This window comes from Gymnogyps californianus, chromosome 5 (assembly GCF_018139145.2).
Source record: "Gymnogyps californianus isolate 813 chromosome 5, ASM1813914v2, whole genome shotgun sequence".
Classification (NCBI taxonomy): domain Eukaryota; kingdom Metazoa; phylum Chordata; class Aves; order Accipitriformes; family Cathartidae; genus Gymnogyps; species Gymnogyps californianus.
In genome coordinates this window covers 67502180-67522905 of record NC_059475.1, presented here as the reverse complement: position 1 = coordinate 67522905, position 20726 = coordinate 67502180, and the positions used below count along the sequence as shown (strand labels likewise).

Sequence of the window (20726 nt, the reverse complement as noted above, 5' to 3'; positions counted from 1 at the left end):
TCCTCCAGAGCAAATGTAGGCTCGCTGGCAGGAGGCTCGCGTCTCCCAGTTACCTTTTATGGACCCGTTAACACCCTGCTTCTGCAGCCCTTGCAAGCTGGAGTGAGCGAGTGCCGAGGAGCCTTCGGCTCGGGCTGGGATCTTTCGGCAGCACAGCACCGCGGTTAATCCCAGGGATAGGCACGCCAGCCCCGGCGAGGGGAAAGCCCGTAAAGATTCAGGCACCTGGTTTATCAATAAATGTGCAGCCGGTCACCTAATTTCGGTGGACTCCTTTCGTTATCCTAGCTGAAATTAGGTGCAATGAGCTGCTGGTTGCGGCCGCTTCGGATGCTTGAGGCCCTGTCCTCCTGCATCCTGGACGGATGCTTGCCAGCTGTTCCCCAGAGCAGCGTTTCGGGGTGCAGAGGGGGCAACGCTTGTTTAAAGGATTGTTTTCCCTTCTCAGCTGGAACGCCAAAAGCCTTTTGTAGAGCCGTGCTCTGAATCCCATCAGCAGCCCGATCTAGGTTAAAATGACCTTTTTTAGTTTATTCCCCCCCTCCCGATGTTATTTTTAGCCTGGAGGAGGCTGATGACCTGGTTCATGGCACAACCCCACGAACGGTTGCGTTGGAGGGGTAGGGATGTGGAGCCCGGTGCACATGCTGGCGTAAGGGGAACCCCTTGCACCCCATTCCCGGCCTCAACCCTGCGCCACGGGTCACCGCAAATACGTTTCTATAGCATGGCTTCAGACAGTATTTGAAAACTCATAAGGTTTAAAAGCACTGTTGCAATGCGAGAGAAAACCTAAGAACTAAGATTTAAATGCCTCTCCCCCCTCCTCGCGTGTATGGGGGATTTGGGGAGGGACTGGATTTGGTCCAGGGTTTGTAAATGTTAATTGTACAATATATCATACCATTCTGCAAAGGACAGGGCAGAAATCTCTGGAAGAAGTCGCTGACTGGTGGGGGTTTGCCTTCCTACGTAGCCACATTTATTTTTATTTTACTTTTGAGCTAGTATTCCAGGAAAGCCCATTAAAAGCTGGCAGCCGCCTGCTAGCGAGCAGCTTGCCGGAGCTGAGTGCCGACGTGTGATGCCGGAGGAGCCGCGCCGACGGTTGGGGATGACTGATGGCGCGAGGTGTCGGTGGAAAGGAGGGGAAAAGGGGGATGTTCTCACTCCGCTGAACTTCCTTCCTTTGTGTTTCCTATTAAGCCGAGGGAACCGCGCTGATGCGGCTGCTTTTGCAGCCTTCCAAGCTCCAGTTTAATTGTGGATGATTTCATCCTGGCCTTTTTATGTTGAAGCCAGTGGCCTGCGTCATGCAGCAGTGAATTTAGGCAGATTTTATTTGCATGTGAGTCATTGAGCTTTTCCAGCTGAATGTCACCAACTTGGAATTTTTGTCTGATTTTGTTGTTGTTTTTGTCTCTTGGTGTTTTTCCACCGGGCTTTTTCCCTATCCCTCGCTGCCTGCACTCCCCCGTCCCTCTGCACCCCACCCCCCCCCCAAAAAATAGGAAAAGGCTAAATGTGAGTTTGAGTTGGCAGTGCGAAAGGACGGGATTATGAATGTTCGGGGAGGGGGGGAAAAAGGATGCTTTATGTCGCTGGGAGGGAAGGACTGAAGCCAAGTCAAATTGAGGGCTCTAATTTGGGAGCGGTGTTATTACAGGTCAGAGGGAGTCAGTTACTGGCTAAATTGGGAGAGCTGTCACATGCGGGAGCTGTAAATGCTGCTCACATGGCTGGGGCACACAGGCTCTTGGACAACTCGGTTTGATTTTGTTGACAACGCTTAAAAATAATAATAATAAAAAAAATCTGTTTATTTTCTGTCAAAATATAGGCTCCGTAGCAGTGGCCCTCTGCCTCTGCTGCCTGCTCGTCCCGGCCCTCGCCTGCCCTTTGCACAGAGAAGTTTATAAATAGAGCAACTCCTCCATTATGTGCAGCTTCAGTCTCTTTATTTTTATACTGGAATCTGTTCAATGATTAACAGTTTAAACCATGTGCTGTATATCAATACCTTACATACCCTTCATAACTTATTTTTAGTATTATTTTTCCCCCTTCTAAATCCTTTATCCATGTTAGGCAACATAGTTATGACATTCAGATAATTTTTTATTATCTTTTTTTTAGCCTTTGAAGCAACTTATCTGCATTTCAATTGAGCTTTTGCTAAAAGGCTTTTTGCAATTGAAATTAAGAAGTCAGAGGAGTATTTCCTCCGTGCCTGTGGTTGTGCCTGTAGTCTCCTCGCTGAAAGCCAGGAAGATTTGGGCGGTTTTATGGATTAGGCTCAAAGAAGAGATACAGAAATCACATGTTTTATTTCTTTGGCTTCCTGCATCCTAGGAAATGCCACTGAAAATCTGGATTTGAGGGCGTGCGGAGGCATATGAGCAATATAACCCCAATGTAAGTGAAAGCAGGCAGTGAACTCACTTCCCACCTGTACACCCGTGTCCCAGAAGCAGCAAAACCAGCAGCGTTTTGCCGTCGCTGAGCTCACGAGCTCCAAGAAGTGATGGGGCTTCTGGAAGCAATCTGTAGCCCCCTGTTATACTTTTAATCCTCGCTGACCCATCCCGTTGCTGTGGGCCAAGCTGCCTCTGCGGGGCTAAGCTCAGCTAACTTTGCACGGCAGCCACTTGACCCAGGATCTCGTCGAGATATCTTTGTCCCTCAGACCTGGCGCGGCTGCTCTGATATTTCTGTCTCCTCGTTGCATGCACAAGGGCTGATGGATTCCCCTCCGCTCCGCTGTCCGAAAGGGACAGCATTTTGGTGTCACTTCTGCTGCTATAGCTTTCTCCCACCCACCCTGTATGGATGATGCTCCTGCTTTCTTCTGCTCTCCTGCACCAGTGGGTAGAGGTGGAGAAACACCTCACCTGATGGTGTCCACACCGTTGATGGTGCTTTTGCAGTTTAGCATGCTCTCTGTTGTAAGGTGGGACCCAGGCACTATTTTCCTGCGCTTTCAAAAGACCATCCTCCCCATCTAAGGCTTGGGAGCATGATGCTCCTGATGCCCAGGAGCTTGTGTGCTCCAGCAAGCAAAGAGAAACTGGCACTGTGAGTCCTTGTCCGGTGTCAGGCTGGCTTCACTCTTCAGGACAGCTTCGTCGGAGACTGGTTGGTTTGTCTACCAAGCGTCTGTCCTCCTGGCCTTTGGGTGAGAAGCGAGGAGATGCTACCTCATCCTTGCTGATGCCCTATCTGGCTCTGAGCTCTTATTTCTGACACTGAACCATTTCCCATGTTTTTCTGTCCAAGCAGTGAGCGCTCGGACAGAACTTGTGGGATTTTCACTCTTGTTTCACACCCATTGGAACCACTGTCGTCGACGTAGTCATCACTCCACGAGACCGTGCCGGCTGGACTGCGGCTTGTAAAAACAATGAAGCAAATTCATCTTTCCCAAAGTGTTCTCCACGCCAGTGCCGGCCACGTTGCATTGAGGAGCTCAAATGCCATCATACATGCGGTGTAGGTTTCCTTGGCACGTATGGGGCTTTCGATAAGGTTTCCCAGCATGTCGTCTTTGCTCTGAGTCAGTGAGATGCTCTCAACGTTGCAAAGCTCTGCACTAAATTAAATGTCATGTTGCTAGGGAGTGTTGTGATAATACATGGTATTACGCTCCATAGCAAAAGTGTGCAACAGATACAGCCTAGAAAACAAATCCATAAAACCTCCCATCAGAAGCACGGTATGAAAATCAAGTGTACTTCAGCTTGGTATTAAATATGTCATGGAAAAAGACTCCCGCTCCTTCTGAATTTCCTGAAAGTCTGCTTTGGGCTGAAAACCGTAGTGGCTGCAGCCAATTTAGAGAAGGAAAAATCCCCGCTCTTGTTGCTGTCTGCAGAAGCATGCTTAATGATCGTGCCATGCAATTCTCCAGTGCTAAAAATATATTGCTTCTGGGTTTGTACAAACAGCCTCCTAATAACTGGAGCTCTGGCAAGCTCGTGAGGTAGAGGGGGAAAATAGTGTAAAAAATGTGAAAATCTTTTTTCTTTCTACTTGCTCTGCAGCACAGTAGAGCTGGGCTCTTCTGTCCTTGTGGCTCTCAGCATGAATGAAGGGATGTTTTGTTGAGGGATCTCCCAGTTTGTTGTGCTTCTGACCAAATAATGGGCATTTTGCTCCCTTTTGAGGTTACAACTTGGATGGAGAGCGCTGAGCTCCCTGCCCTGCTGCTCTACCTGCTGGCAGGGTTTCATCAGCCTGTTTGGGGTGATGGGATGAGAAGATCTGATCGAGGGTTGTCTTTGAGGCTGGCTTCAGTGCCGAAATTCCCAACTCTTGCTAACGCTGTCCCTGCTGTGAGATCAAGTGCAGTCCCAGCTTGAGATGCTCAGCCTGGGGACATCCTTTCCAGTCATTTCTTCCACACAAGGAAGGGACTGATGCTACAAAACAGACACTTGATGGGGCTGCCATTGCTTTGGAGAGCTTGATGGAGAGGGGAGCTACCAGTAATAAACAGCTGAATTTGCTGCCCAAGGAGAACTGCCCTTAAAATGGCAACAAGTCGAGTAGGGCTCATGTCTTATCCCTCACAGGGTTTTTTGGGGGGTTTTTTGTTTGTTTGTTTTCCCCAGAAGCTGCATGTCATATGGTTGCTTGCTCCGTAGCCTAGCTTCCCAAGAAGAGTTGCAAGAAATTGGCTGTTCTTCAAAAGTGAAGTGCATTCAAGATGCAGCAGCCAGCTCCTCGGTGCTCATCCATGTCCACCTCACCTCTGCATCAGGCTACCTTTGTTTCAGAGCACTGCCCAGCAGAGACACACCTTTTATGAAGCACAAGGCCAATGATGGCCAACCTGCCTTTGGCAATCCCGCTGTGCCGGCAAACCCATCCATGATGCCTTGGCAATGGGTGTTGAAGAACTTGCCCGTTGCATGGAGCAGGATGCTGGGGGCAGTTGCAAGAAGGTTGTGTCTTTTGGACAGAATTGTTTTCAGTGGTTAAATTTGCACTGTTACATTTAACAAGTCAAAGGGATATTGTGTAGTTAATTTACATGGAGCTTCTTAATCTCGGGCGTTAAAGATGGAGAAGATGCTTCTTCATGAAGTCCTCTGTGCTCCTGTCAGTGCTGAAGCCTGCAGTACAATCAGAAACACTTTGCTTTTGATGGCTGTATGGCTCTTGCCTTTGTTTTTCCAAGGAACTAGTATTGCCTGCAGCGGGGACTTCCCCGGTCACCTCCTTTTGCAGGATGTGTTGTGCCTATTGCTCCATTTTTATGGCGTCTCTTCCCTGCATCGACACTGGTCTGTTCACCTTCCCTCCTGCTCAGAGCTTCTCTGCAGCAACCGCTCGGGTGGAAAAGAAACATTAGGAAAGTACTTAATGTATTTTTAGCCTCTTAGAATGTGATGTAGCTGCTGGAAACACGGAGGAGAGCCAGCACCATGTGAACCGATAGGTTGCAGCGCATCACCGGCAAATTTTCCGTCGAGCGCCGGTGCTCCTTGGCACCGTCGCGGAGCCAGGGTGCAAGGTGGGTCGTGGACGCTGGAGAAGGGAGATCATGCACGTGCCTTGCATGATACAAGGCGCAGATTGCTGTCTATGTGTCCTCTCCTTATGGGTGCTGGTGAACAAAAGGTCCTTCTGTCCTTCAAAGAGGTCATCTGCACTTAAATCTGCACAGAAGCCGACCAGCTAGGGAAAGAGGGAATTGAGCGATTGCCTTTTCATATCTTTTTATAGACCAAAGATGCTGGGGTAGCACTGAGCCGTGCAGCCACCTTAGACCTAGAGGTTCATACCTGTCGGGGGGTGGGTGCTCCGGGAAGGAAAGCGCAGAGCCCCGATTGCCACAAATAGCAGTCCCCAGCAAGCCTTCCTGGTGTCCAGGGCTTGTTTGCAGACCTTCTGGCTTTCCCCAGCTCTTAGCCAAGGCTTGTTACAGGGAAAGACCTTGGCCACTACTCCCCAAATTTCTCCCCAAGTTGAGCTGTTAGACTTGCACGGGAGGGAGTGAAAGCAAAAAGCCAGCTGAGAGGTTTTCTTCACTTTTCCTCTGTCAAATCCTGCATTATCCACCAGGACGAGCGGTTGCAGGGACCTGGGAAGAAGTGGTCCCCAGGATGCAGAGCTGGCCTCTCCTGGCCACTGCAGCAGGGAGACACGGGGGGTGCCAGGAAGCCACGGGTGCCGGATTCAGCAGGCGCTGATGCTGTTTGGCACAGCTCCTGTTGCCTTCAGACATATAGGATTAGTTCCTCCTGCTCTGTGCTGAGGTCAGCTCTAGCGCAGACATAAATTCAAATCTGTTTGAACGTAGCAGGGGGAGGTTGGTGGGGTTTACACACAGCGCTGCAGCCTCCTGGCCCGTAGACGTGCTCAGAGACATCACCGGTGTCTTCCTGGCTGTGTTAGCTGTGGGTTTGCATCGATTTGGGTGAGACAAGGAACAAGATTCAGGTTCACCGGCATTGCAATGTCAGCTTGCATCTCAGTCTTGTGCAATTGGCAAGTCTGCATTAACCCTTATCATCAAGATTTTTTTCTTTTAATTAGCATCGGTTGCAATAACAAAAAGGCACACGCTGAAATTGATATTATTTGGCCTCTCGTGGAGGGAGAAGGCTGCCAGGTTTAACAGTGAGGGTATTGATGTGCTCTGGATGGGGTACAGAGAGGGTTTCCAACAGGGTTCTCACTTTGTTTTCTTTGATGTTGGTCTTTTGAGTGAGGCTGATTTAGGAAGAGAATAATGTAAATTCGCCCAAACGAAGTATTGTGAATGGGTCGGTGTGCAGGTGCTAATTACTGCAAATAATAATTTAAATCTCTTCGTCTGGAAACATGCTGTAGTTCACTTTCAGTCGAGCTGCTTCGGTAGGAGCCGGGGCAGAGGTTCATGTCTGCAGCAGCATCGGAGAGAAGATTCATGTGATGGGTGGTGGGGAGTTGGACTATCTCACAGACCAGTAAATCCAGTTACAGGAAGGCTGGGACTGGCAGCAACCTGCCCTTGGTCGATATGCTCGACTTGTGGTTCAAATCTCTTCATTTTTTGCCCTTCTGCTTTAACTTCGCTGCAGACCACCCTTTGTACGGTATGGTATGATATGGTCTCTCCACCCCACTCATGGTTCTCACCAAGCCAAATAAGACCGGATTCACGCAGGTGCTGGAGGTCATAGAGCCAGCAGAAGTGTTGCCATGGGCTCAAGATTAATGAGCATAGAGCCATGACCTGTTAGAGACAGGACATTCAGCTTCTGCTGAGCTTACCAGAAACAAGAGTGGAAGGTGACTTGAGGAGTGCTGAGTCCTGAGTACCTTCACTTGAGAAAAAGCAGGACATCGAGGAGCTCTTTAATTCAGACTGGAATTTATCTGGAAGCTGAAGCCAGATAAATTCATGCTTAAACCAGATAAATTCAACTGGAAATGAAGGCAAACTGAAGTACTTGGGACACATTGGAACAAATAGCTAGTAGACATAGGGTTGGGGTTTGTCTCTTGGTGGCTGTTCACTGGGAGATGACATTTTGGCCAAACAGAGGTTGTTGGGCTGTGTTCATATGCAGGGTCAGGTTTCTTGACCCCTTTTGCCCTGATGAAGACACCCATGCAGCTGTAATAGGTGTTAGATACCAAGGCTGACTCTGGCGATGACCTTGGTTATCGCAGATTTTGGTGATTTTGATGGAAGCGCAGCATCTTGCATGCCTGTATGGAGGAGCTGGCAGGTAGTGATGTGCTGCTGGGTCTTTATGCAGCAGGAGGAGTCTGGGTGCTGATTTTTCTGCCTCTGCCGAAAAAGTGGGTGCCTCCACGTAGCTCTGCCCATCGCCCCGAGCTGGTGCCGCATCGGTAATCCGGGAAACGGCGAACAATGGGAACCTCTCTGGGTGGTGCTGAGGAAGGCCTCCTGCAAAACCTTCCTGCAAACCCAGAAATAGCCATCGCTTGCACTGAGGCCGCCGATTTCAGGCTCGCTTGAAGCAGTTGCAAGCTGCCGAAGCACAGATTGGATTTCTGTTTTGCTCTTGGCCATCCAAGACGTGAAAACCTCGGCGTTGTCCATCCCTAGGAGGGCTTGGTTGCCATCCAGGAGCACCAAGTTCGTCCCTCCAATCCCTAATGCTGCAGCACGTCACTTTGCAAGATCAGGGATCCCAGCCTAAATTTTTGGTACAAACTCCTGTTTTTTCTCCCCAAGTACATCTGAGAGTGCCAGTCCGTTCAGCTCTGCTGTGAAGGTGCTGTGTTTGGTGGGTGCCCTTCAGATGTGCGCATCTAACTCTTAGTCATCTCTTGGACAAATTATCTGAATGGGCTTTTGAGAACTTTTTATGGAAAATGTTGTTAAACTGAAAACAAGGGCATAGTAAAACAGTAATTTAAGAGCAATTTACTGACAACTGGAGCCCTTAAATGCACTGACTTACCATTGTGGAGCAATGATACCAAGCCTGCTATTTGAAAGTACTCTTTGTCACTCGGAAAATCCTTGGGCAGTTTTTAAAACACTTCCAGTCTTTAATTGTTGTCCTTGTTACTCATGATAAGCTGTTGTCTAGCTCATAAATTACACATCATTCATCTCGCCCGCTTCGTCAAAACCCCAGTCAACATATTTGTCTGCTTCACTTGTGAAATGTGATAAGTCCTAGATGACAACAGGAGGATAACCCAATTTCTGCTTTCAAAGTGAAAAGGTTTGTCTTGGTTGGGGTTGCTTGGTTTTTCGGGTCTTTTTAAGCACTTGAGAGGTACCCCACATTGCCGTTGTTCCTTGGAGACATCTCACCTGGTGAGACACACACGTTCACGTGCCTGTGCTGACAGCTCCTCTCGGCCATCCCTCCGGGCAGGGTCGGTGTTTTCGAGGTGGGGGCCAGAGGTCTGTTTGCAAAAATCAAAAACAGAAGAAAAAAACCAGGCAGATAGATACTTCAGGGTTTCTAAATGCAGGCACCAGTGTGCAGCCTGCGTTGGTTTTTGCAGGCGTCCATAGGGACTGTGTGTATCCCTGCCTTTGTCCATCCAGGCTGGCTTTACCTTCGGAAAACTGTGGCTGTTCCCACTACATCATTAACAGGTTCAGGAGCTCCACGTGCCTCGCTGGCGGTTGAAATAACCCAGTCATCTATCAGGAGGCAGGTTCAAAGCAAAGGCAAGAAGGTCCTTCATGCAGTGCGGCATTAGACGTGGATCTGTCTCCACCGGACATGAAGGCAATTAACAGTTTGCAGGGATCCAGAAGTGATTAAGCGGATTTGTGACAGAGAAATCCGATGAGCGCTTATTAAATTGACAAACATCACCTCTTTCTCAAGCCAGAAAGCCCTGGTTTCGGGGATAGTATTGGACCTATTCATAGCGCAGCACAGGTTTCAGCCTTGGAAGCAGGACCCAGCTATATTTGGTGCTGTATTTATATGCAGGCACTCTGCACATGCATCAGCTGTGCTGTATAGCAGCAAAATCATATTGGTTAAGTAATCCTACGTTAGAAGGTAGTTTCACATCCTGCTTTTGTTCAGCCTCTCACCCAAGAAAGAGAGTCCCATAATAAAAATCGGGATTTTCTGCTGCGGGGGCGCCGGCAGCTCCCATCCCTTCCCAGTACAGGGGTCACAGGGCTGGGACGGGAGCTGGCTCCTTAGGGTGCTTGTTGTCTAGTTACTATTTTAGCTCATCTCCAAAAGGAGATGTCAATGCAATGACAGCAACAGGCAGGACAGGGATTTTGGGGAGTTTCAAAGCAGCAAGGTGGAGTTTCTAACTTTGGGGCTTTCTCTATGCTCAGATTTGCCTGCTGCAAATACCAGTAGTCTTGGCATCCCTTAGAGCAGCAAAAGCCTTGTGACGGAAAGCATCAGGCATCCTTGAAGCAGCACCCAAGGGAACTAATGAGGCTGTAATGTGATTAGTGCCTGTGACCCCGTACACCACCGCAGGTAGCGTGCCGGGACCCTGGGACGTGGGAGCCCAAAACCGGGACACATCCTAACCACGGTTGGTCCAGGGGGGCTTGTTCTGGCAATAAAGGGTGAGACATCCCAGATGTCCGGGAGTGCGTGGCAGCAGGTAGGGAGCTGAAGCGGGGGCTCCTGTGTTCGGGGAGAGGGTGGAGAGGGGCTTCGGGGGGGTTGCCAGCCCCTCTCCCCCTGCCCAGAGGCAGCTCCAGCTTTTCTCCTCCCACGCTGCCCTCTCCAGATCCCTCTGTTTTCTGGCAGATAGGATTAAGCCTGACCTTCCGCCCCGTCTCGGAGAGAGCCAAACCTCTTTCGGATCTAATTATTTTCCATTTTTGTTTAACTGTGCACATCCTGCTGCTGGCCAAGAAGGAGAGCGGCTCCTGCCCGGGCCGGGGCAGGGAAGGGCACCCGGCCCCTCGCCAGCCGTGGGCTTTCGGATCAACGCTCTATGTTTTGGGGTTGTGATTTCAAACCCCCAAATCTCTTGGAGGTCCGAGGCAAGTTTCCCAAGAAGCAGCTCTGGCACCATCCTGTGTTTCTCCAGTGGGAACCTTCATGCTCAGCCCCCCCGTGTGAGGAAGAGGAGTCCGGCCACAGCCACCTGCCTGTCCCATCCTCCTCCTCCTCCTCCCCTGCACCCAGTTTGCACCAGGCTCTGCTTTTTCTGCATGTATTTTGCTGCCTAGTTCCTATGTACAAGTGGCACCAACTTCTTTTAGCAGTGCATCGCATGCCTTTTTTAAATGATCTTTTCGTTTCTCAGTTTATCCGAGCTGCTGCAAAATCCGGCAGGCTCTCCCCGCAGACAGTGCCGGGCTGGGGTTTGGCTGGGCCAGCCTGAAAGCGCTGCCGAATCGTCCCAATGGCAATGATAAAATTTGGGGGTGATAAGGGAATGGGTGACATCCCTCTGCAGGAGGAGGGGAGAAAATAAGACAGGTTTTCAACCCGCTGGGCAGCTGGCCGAGAGGCGGGGGGAGAGAGGGGACAGAGAAATCAGATTAAGCACGACAGGAAGCTTTGTCCGTAGCAGTTACAGCTGCGTATGGAAAATACAGAGATGCTCTGGTGGACCTTGAGTCCCGCTACGCTCGTGTATTTTTTACAGCTTCACTTAGGTTGAGCGCTGCTTTTCCAAATCCCATTTTTTAGCGCCAAAACAACCTCACAGCATCTCCGCGGGTACAGGAGCGCACCCAGAGTACCAAAACTCGCTTCTGCTGCAAACGAAGCGGTTCCTCCTTCTCCGCCAAAGCTGTGCCACGCCGTGTCCTTTGCACCTCTCGGCACAGCGGCACGAGGTGGCTCGGGCACGCCGTCGGCCGGGTCGGGAATCAGTTCTGGAGGAGGGGTGGGTCTGCAGAGAAGTAAATACTGCTGCAGAAAGTTCCAGCGAGAGCCGTCGGCGTTTCCAGCAAGCCATCTAGTGGCTTCCTATCAGAACGGTTGCGAGCCTTGAAACTGGGAAGGCGAAGCTGGAGGGGCGAGAGCTGCTCACCGCCGCAGTGGTGTCGGGGAACCGACGTGCAGGGTTTGGTCCTAATTGGGAAGAGGCCCTACTGTAATAGCCCTCTTCTGGGTCACGGGGTGGTGGGGTGGTGGAAGGGTTGGGTTAGCTGCTGGATGGCAGCGCGAGTCTTCCCAAGAGCAATCCTGTTGGGCGCTCCTACAGATGGACGTCCAGATCTTCATTTCACTGGTGTGGGTTCGGTTACCCTAGCTCAAAAACATATGAAGGATATAGGGTTAATCAATGATTTAGAGCCGCTTCCTCTACAGTATGGGTAGGAGACAGCAGACAGGGAGGGAGAACGTAAAGTTTGGGGGTTTTTTAATAACATGAGAGCTCAGGGCATTTCACTTGATGAAGTTTGGGGCAGTGGTTTTAAAGCAAACAGAACGAAGTCCTTTTTCACTAGATGGTTCAGTTGTGGCACCCTTAGGCACAGCCTGCTACAGGGACTGAAAGTTTGAAGGCTTCATAGAGGGGTTTGGTAAACACTGGAGGAGAGACTGACCTGGGGCTGAGAAGCATCAGTTGGGTGGTCTAGGTAGATCCTGAGCTATCCTTGGCTGGTGTTTGTATAAGCTGTTCAGAAAAACATCCAGTGATGGAGATCTCACAACGTCTGTAGGCAATCTCTCCCTGCGCATCACTAGCCCTACCTGTAGGAGGTAGTTTCTTCATGTCTGACCTCATTCACCTTTGCTGCAATTCAAACCTATTACTACAATCCCCAGGAGACATGGAGAGCAGCTTGTCCACACCGGTCTTCGCCTGTCAGACAGATGACAAGCTGGCTGGTGCGGTTTTTATGTGCAACATGGCATTTTGACTGATGTTCAGCCTGTCATGCTTCCTGACCCCAGACTCTTACCCGCCTGGTACTGCACAGTGATTTGTTCCCACCTGCATGCAGATGTTTGCACCTACTTAATGCAGCTGTTTTTTTCTGACTTCTCTCCAGGTCTCAACATTGTTTTGACTTCTAAACCAGTTTTCTGGAGTGTTTTCATTTCTCCTAGCGTGATACCTGCACATTGAATACATTTATCACATCACTTGTATCACCAATGACATACTGGGTAGTGTCACGGCCGGGACAAGTCTGCTTGTTCAGCACATCCTCCCAGTCCAACGGTGAATCACCAGTAACGACTCTATCCATATGGTTTTCTGATGAGTTGTGTGCCCACATTAGAGTAGTTTCGCCTGAGCGTGTTTCTCTGGCCTGCTGCTGAGGAAGCCATGTGCGGCAGCACCTAATGAATATCAAGATATACGGCGCTGACTGCTTCTCCAGCTATTCACAGGCCAGTTACTCTGTCGCAGAAGGAAATTAAATTCTTCTTGACAAATCGGTGTCGGCAGTCACTTATCATCTTGTTATCTTCTAAGTGCTTACAAATAGGTTGTTTCATTATTTGTTCCATCAATTTTCCAGGAGTTCGAGTTAAGTGACCAGTTTGTAATTCCCTGACTTTTGCTTTTGCATATTTTTAAAGCTAAACCCTATGTTTGCTTTTTTCCTGGTCTGCTAAAACCTCTCCTATCTGCCGTGAGCTAACAGAGGAACAATAGCTCTGTGGCTGCTTCAGCTGAGCCCTTCCCTCAATACTTTTGGGGCAGCTTATCGCACCAGGCTGGCGGATGGACCAACACCCTGGTTTGGTTATTGCCTTCCTGCTGGGATGCTTCTTCCCTTCGTCCTCTGTGGCTCTTGCCTGTGTTAGCTCATTTGAATCTTGACCTTTTCCGTTTTCCAACCAGTGCTTTTGAAAAGGTTAGGTTTATCCACTAAGTGCTTTTGTGTAGTATTTTGTGTAATCTGCAACGATACAGAAAATTTGGCCAAATCGTGGCTTTGATTAACATTAGGACAACAGCAGTGGAGCTACATGGCCGTAGAGGTGGGTGTAATTTGGCTTTTTTAGTGATTTTCAGGAGCATCTGGTAACTCTTGGTGTCCAGTTCGGCACGCCTTGCCGTGACCTTGGTTTTCGGAGAGCGGTGACCCCCCTGCCTGGGAGATGCTCACGCAGTGGCATCACGCATGCAGGCGTCCCTTTGGCATGTCGTATTTACCCTGCTGGGGTCTATTTATTTCTTTATTAGCTCTGTTTGCCGATTTCTCAATTCTCTTCTTTTTTTTTTTTCTCCCCCCCATTCCTTCAACAGGAATCATTAACCAATGGCAACAGGAATCCAAGGATAAAGTGATTTCCCTATTGTTAACCCACCTGCCTTTACTGAAGCCCGGAAACATCGAGGCAAAAGTCGAATACATGAAACTCTTGCCTAAAATCCTGGCCCACTCGATCGAACACAACCAACACATCGAGGAGAGCAGGCAGCTGCTGTCCTACGCCTTGATACACCCCGCCACCTCCTTAGAGGACAGGAGCGCCCTGGCCATGTGGCTCAACCACCTGGAGGACCGCACGTCGGGTGGCTTCGGCAGCCAGAACAGAGGTCGGTCGGATTCGGTGGACTACGGGCAGACGCACTACTATCACCAAAGACAAAACTCCGACGACAAACTCAACGGATGGCAAAACTCTCGAGACTCGGGCATAAGCGTCAGCGCTTCCAGCTGGCAGGACAAAAACCTGGCGTGCGAGAACGGCCATCTGCCCCTCTACTCCTCCTCCTCCGTCCCCACAACCATCAACACCATTGGCACTAGCACAAGCACCAGTAAGTACCCACGGGAAGACCCCTCTGGGGATGGTCGCCCATGGCTGCTCTTCACAGCACAGTCCCCCCCATCCCACTAGAAAATATTGCTTTGCCGTGGTTAGCAGAGGGGCTAGGTTCATCTGGGCCATAGAAAACTCCTGGGTTTTTTTTTCTTTCCCCTACCTACCTGCTTTTTTATTTCCTGCCTGCCTTTTTTTTTCTTTCCTTTTTTTTTTTTTCCTCTAGTCCTGTGGGATTTTGAATACCTGGCAGCTGGAGAGGAGGGAAAAACAGCCAAGCTGTAAGAGCAAAAAATGTGCGTTATCGAAGGGAGCCCCTGTTCTTTCATGTAGCTCCATGTAGATTTGCAGTTCACATTTCGAGAGTTCCTAAAGCAAGCGGGGAGCTGATGCTTCGTGTCCAGAAGTGAGCTGGGGAACTTGAGACAAGTCCAAAAGTGACCTGGGGACTTACTGGGAGGAAATGGGATTGGGGCCCCGAAGCTCAGGCATCGTTTTTGGAAGTAGGGCTGGGATCCACGATCTTCAGGGCATATCTGAAAACATTCCCTTCTATCTGCAGCGCATAGAGGTGTGGAGCTGATGGTGATCGGAGGGTTTAGATGCACAGTCCTCAGTGTTTTCCAGGCGAGTTGGGTAGCTCTTCTCCCGTGGAGGCCCTGCCAGGCTTTGATGGGAGCGGTGGATGGTGCAGAGCCCAGCCCAAGGCTTGGACACTCAGAGACGCTGCAGAGCACCGTTGCTGGAGATTTGTCACTGGTTTTGCATGAAGATGTAGGGCAGCTATAACTGTTTTTTAAAGCAGCCGTTGATGCCTGCGAGCCATCCTTGGGAGAGGAGGAGCAAAGCATCTTCTCAGCGGGGTTCAAGAGCTCCTCTGCCCACCCGCTCCCTCTGTGGAGGGCTGTCACGCCTGCTTTGCTGTCACCTTGGGTGACTGCCACCATCTCACCTGCAAGGCTGGACGTCCTCCTTCGCTTTGGGGCGTTCAGGAGGTCTCTTTCCAAGATGCTTGGCATCTCCCTAGATATAAGGGATGCAGAGAGCACTTTGAAGAGGAGAGGCTTCTTGCGGCGAGGGCGCTGGCTTCTCTATCAGCATGTGGAAAGCCACAATTAAATAGCTGAAAGCTTTAAAATGGTCACTTAAGGCTTCTGGGTTTTTCCCTCTCCTCTAATAAGCACTTTTTTTAGGTGGTGTTTCAAATCGACAACGATATGAAACGCAACTCTGGGTTTATTGCTGTAGCACCCTGGTCCCTGCCTCTCCGGTGTCCAGCCGTGCAGGCAGCGCTGCCTGCTCTGCCGCATAGGGATTTAGCAGAAGGGTCTCAGCTTCTCCACTGACTCTGAACATCCTGCCCATCCTGTCCCCCGTCTTTGAAGCCCCGGCTCCTGCTGCCGTGGGATTGTGTGAAGTTCAGCTTCTCCGAGAGCTGGGTCCCTGCGCTGCGGAGGAGAGCTGTTTCACGGTGACCAAGCTGCATGGGAAAGGCTTAACAAGGAGGCAGGGTGAGAAGAATTGTGAATGTATTTGCAATTGGTCTGTTAAACCTCTCCAGGGATTATTTTCTGGGGCGTTCTTCCTTGTGGTTTTTGCATGCCTGGCAGTTCGGAGGCGTTGCACACCAGGGAGGCAGTGGGAAGACGTGGTGGCTTCAGAAGGGATCTGGTTCCTCGCGTCGAGAGCTGGAAGCAGGGAGGTCTGATGGGTGCAGCAGGTTAATCAATGACAGTGGCTGGAGCTCTGCAAGATGCGTTAGGTCTTGAAGGATGCTTTTCAAAAACCCCTTTGCGTTTCTTTGAGCCTTTTTGCGCTCAAACTTATCTCTTAGCAGAAGTAGTGACCCATCTCTTGCCCGGCAGGGTCCCCAAGTATTAGCACAAGGCGCCGAAACGCAGGCAACAGCCGAATTGTTCAGCAGTGCCCAAGCTGCCGCGCTGCTGAGATATCTCCTAAATTCTCCCAGAATTAGGTGTGCACAACAGTGCAGCACTGGGAGAGGAGCAGTTGTGGGTCTGCCAGCAGTCCTACACTTTACCCTGCTCTTTTGCTGGAAGACCACGTCCCTCCTCCGTCTCTGCCGCTCACTTTGCCGCAACATCCCCTGCCATAAGTCCCGGCACGGCAGCCCTTGCCCGGTCCGGTCCTTCCTGGCATCCTGCAGTAGCTGCTTTTCGTGGTGCCGGGGCAGCTCGCTCACACCATCTTGCTCTGAGCTGCAATTATAGAGTCCATATTCAGGGAACCTTTTCCCCAAGCATCACACCATGGTCAACACGTATTTCTAAGGCTGAGTAGCTTGACAGAGGCATCTGAACACATCTTCATCCCAGTCTAGTCCTAAATGTTAAGCTGTTTTAACTGCTGCTAATGTATTTTGGTGGCAGCATGTTCAGACAACGTGCGGGCTGAGCTGGAGACAACCCGACCATGCTTCATGTGTTAGTTCATAAGCTTCTTTAACGCAATATTTGCTCGGACACAAGCACAGTAAGTCCACAGACAGATGCTAAAAAATAAACACGGCTGTCAGCCTTTGTCCCAGCCCCTTGAGTCAATCAATATGTCTATTAATCTTTTATTCCAAAGCAAAGCCCTCAAACCATTACTGTTTGTTTAGGTTTTAGTGTTATTATTTTTAAATTCTCCCTCTTACTTGGAGATGTTTATCTGGGCAGGGGCTTAATCCAGCAACACCCTGCAGGGCAGAGCCTTCCCCGACCCGTCCCTGCAAAGGCACTGCCTGTTCCTGACGCCGAAATGGGGCAAAGTCTTTCCCAGAGGAGTGACATGGTGATCTTGCCCGAGGTACTTTCTTCTGGTATTGTGGCATAATTAGGTGTAACACTATTACGGCATAGGGTTTAAATATGGGTGGCTGAAGCTCACGTGACAATTTGCTTTGCGCTGTCCTTGTCTTTGACTCGACCCAGACCCAGGCTTTGAGGCTTCGTTCATCTCCAGCTCGCTCTTAACGGTGCTGACTGGTGTTAGCCAAGGCTTGAGGAGATGTTGCTGGCGTCCTCCAGCCTTTGCAGGGCAAGTCTGGAGTACTCTGAAGGAGTCACTCTGGATTTACACCAGTGATGGAGATCCAGGAGCAGGAGCTGTGTCCTAAGTGATGGGTTTGGTTCTGGAGCGATCTGAGGGTACGGACTCACCCAAAGGGATGGAAGTTCATGTGCTCCTTCCCATCTGCTGCATCACCGTAACTGCTTTCTCAGCCCGTCCTGCAGAGCTTGAGCTGCAACTTTAAACCAAGCTTTAGTGTGCCAGGAGTAAAGGTAGCCGCAGCGTGGGCGTGGGAGCGCAGGTGGGCAGGAGGCCAGAGCTGCTCCAGGCGCGGTGGGACAGGGTGAAACCCAGAGCCCCGGCTCTGCGGCCGAGTCAGACAGCAGTTGCAAAACGCCCGGGTTGCACAACGCCTTTGCAGTGGAGACGGGGCCTGGAAACTCTGAAAGGACAGAAAGCAGCAGCTGGCTTTCAAAGCTGCAGACCAACAGCTTCGTGCATGAGAGCTCCGGCTCCTTCCTTTCCCCTGTGGAATTGGTTCCACCTGAGCATGATCTGATGGCGTGCCGGTTTTGGTTGTCAAATGGAAGTACAGCGTAGCTTAACCCTGTGTTTTCCGCCTCCTCAGAAGGGAATATGTACAGAGGAGAAGGAGGGTCTGCTGTTAAAGATGCTTGTCCAGCGCTGAGCAGGTGGGGTGCAGGTACACTGGTCTGAATTGGACTGTAAGGTCTGCGAGCAAGAAAAGAGAAAGAAAAGCACAAGGTTTGGCGGAGTGATAGCAACTCCAGTTGGCAATAGCAAGCCTGTTGAACCACAGCTAAAGAGGTAAGGATTTGGTTCCTGGCTGTGACATGCATCTGCTGGACGAGTGTCTTGGTCCTCTGCTCCCAGTGTATAACCTGGGGATAACAGTATTACTTTTATCAATGTGTGGTGAGATTTTCCTATGCACTCACCTCTGGTGTAGTGCCAGGGCACTTAAACTCCCCGTGGAGAGCAGGTTCCCAGGGGCAGGTCTCTGCACAGGGGCAGAAGGTCTTGGTTTTACTGCAGGAGCAACAGTAGCTTACCCCAAACATTTGAATTAAGAGCCAGATGTTGCAGGCTCTTTCTGGCAGAGGAGCGAGGACCTCCTTATGCCACTACCTGCCCAGAAGAAGAGGCAGCTCAGCGCCAAGCAGAGCAGCACTTCAGCCAGGGTGAGTGTCTCCAGTTGTCACCTTGCCTGGGGGACAGGAGCTCTGCCCAGCCTCTATATGGGCTGTAGCGCTGCCATAAAGCAATGGCACGTCAGGCTCCCTGGTGTGGGGTGGCCCCAGAGAAGGTAGGCAGTGCTTGGTCTTACTGGAGCCTTGTGTGTCTAGGAGTCTGTCTCCTGTCTGTCCTTCCAAAAAGAGGAGGAGGTCCCTGGACTGGTAATGGTGGTATCTGAGTGCATGGCTGGTGGTGCCCCGCGGTCCTGTCCTTGGGTGAGCACCCAGTGTGTCGCTGGTGTGCGCACCCTGGGTCACTTGGAGTGGCACCAATGCCTGGAGGTACGGTGTGGGTGGCACCAGGGGATGAGGTGATGGCGTGCGTCACAGGTCAGTGATGGATAGAAACAGTCAAGAGACCTTGCTATGGAATTTCCTGCAGAGCAGAAATCCCAGGCATTGGGACTGTGTTCATACAGGAGAGATGTTGCAAACTGGTATTTCAGTGTCACTGTGCTGCCTGGATTCCCCTGTGAGTGAACAGAGAGGTCCTTGGACCAGCAAAGCTGTTTGCCAGTCTGCAGCCACCCTTCTGCTTCTGCACAAATGGGAAAGATGCCGGGTGCTCAGGCCTGCCACACTCTTCCCATCGGAGTCTCTGCCAGAAAACTGGTGATGTTTGTCTACGAGGAGAGAGAGAAGGAGAGCGAGCAGTGCAATGCAGGAGAAATACTCACCTGTATAACCTCCTTGTCCTGAAAAAGAAAAATCTCTTATCGTGTCCTAGAGCTGAAGAGAAGGAATAAATCAGCGTACTTCCTTCCATGCACGCCAGTCCAGGTTCGTGGCTCTCCCCCTGCACCTGCCAGCTCTCGAGAAACGCTTACGTTTCAGAGTCATGCTCAGGTGGCACCAGCAAGATGTACTGGTGATCAAACTCCCCGTACCACAAGAAATGTAGCGATACTGGTGGCAGCTGGGCACCCTGCGGAAGGAAGGACTGTCCCATGGACTCTTCCGTGAAGATCCCACCAGGGGCTGCTAGCTCTGGGGCAAGACCAGTGCCGGCTTGTGGAGACCCTGCTGTCCTGGGAAGGGCTTTCTGTCGTGTTGCTCTTTCTCAGAAGAGACTCAATCCCAACGACTGCCCTGCAGGCAGATCTGCAGCTGCTAAACTGTATGTCGGCATGTGTGTGCGTGACGTGGCTTGCTGGATTTCGCCTACATTTGCCCCAGTTATGGACTCCCTAGTGAGAGAGCAGATGAACAAGATGGTGGAGCTCTTCCCCAGGTCATCAGGGAATTGAGGTGGAAGAAACGACACCAAGAAAGCACTTGTGATGAACGGAGTGTGGGTTTCCTGACTCTTCCTCCCCTACACTGTTGTGCAACAGCTCACTGCCTACCACTGGAGACGACCCTGTCATCCTACCCCGTATCCAAACTGAGCAAGCTTGATAACAGGATAACTGCATGTTTTAACCCACAGGACCACCCTGATTTGTGGTGGGTTGATGGGCAGCTTGCAAGTACAACGCTCTCCTCTGTGTAGATTTGCAATGACACCTGAAGGGGACTGTGTGTCCTCAGCGTATGTTTGACTTCGCAGGGCGACACGTTTCCTCCCATGCAAAGCTAGCAAAACATGCCGTTTTGCTTGCTCAAAAATAAAGAGTGTAAAAGTCTTAATAAGGTTACAACAGTGAAGCTGCAAATGTACTGTTATTGCTTGGGGGGGATTAGCTTTGTAGTCGGGAATTGCCTTCAGAAACTTGTTCCTCAGTTGGCCGTGCTGTGTACTGAGACTTGGCACCCTGGCACTCATCCTGCCAGGTGGGGACACCTCTAATATTTGCTTTTTTTTCTCTTGTACTGATGGACTGAGAGAAGCTTGTTGGCCTTTATTACACTTGAGCTTTTCAGCGGTGGTAGATGGGGGCATTTGTTGTCTTGCTCGTGTCCTCTAGTGTTGCACATAACCGTCAGAGAACATTTGTAGGAGTCACCCGCTTTGCCAGGGTCCCATCGCTACAGTATCTTGCTAATTCTGTAGCTTAAAAACAGTCGTTGTACAAAAAGATAACGTGTGAGCAGAGTTGTTTTCTCAAATCCATGCAGAATATGCACAAATACAACAGCAAACGGGACTGAGAGTGAGGACAACATAGAATCATAGAATCATTTAAGTTGGAAAAGACCTTTAAGATCATCGAGTCCAACCGTAATCTTCTACTCCAGCTCTGAACAGCAGATACAGATTTCCTGGCTCCTCTATAAATTCAAAGCATTTGGTCCCTAGGAGATATGGTCCACAGCTCTGCAGACCATCACTCAGCAAGCAAGGAGATGAACGGTC

General features: G+C 50.5%; 2 protein-coding genes across 4 annotated transcripts in view; one reads left to right on the top strand and one right to left on the bottom strand.

Moving 5' to 3' along the window:
- The window catches only part of GCH1 (GTP cyclohydrolase 1), a 318959-nt gene that overhangs the window by 228882 nt on the left and 69351 nt on the right, over positions 1-20726 (bottom strand). The gene's annotated exons all lie outside the window — the stretch shown is intronic.
- The window catches only part of SAMD4A (sterile alpha motif domain containing 4A), a 103447-nt gene that overhangs the window by 49261 nt on the left and 33460 nt on the right, over positions 1-20726 (top strand). For all 3 annotated transcript variants that reach the window (XM_050897421.1, XM_050897420.1, XM_050897419.1), the window contains exon 2: positions 13639-14157. In XM_050897421.1, coding sequence (XP_050753378.1) covers positions 13639-14157 — 519 coding nt within the window. The remainder of the gene's footprint in view (positions 1-13638; positions 14158-20726) is intronic.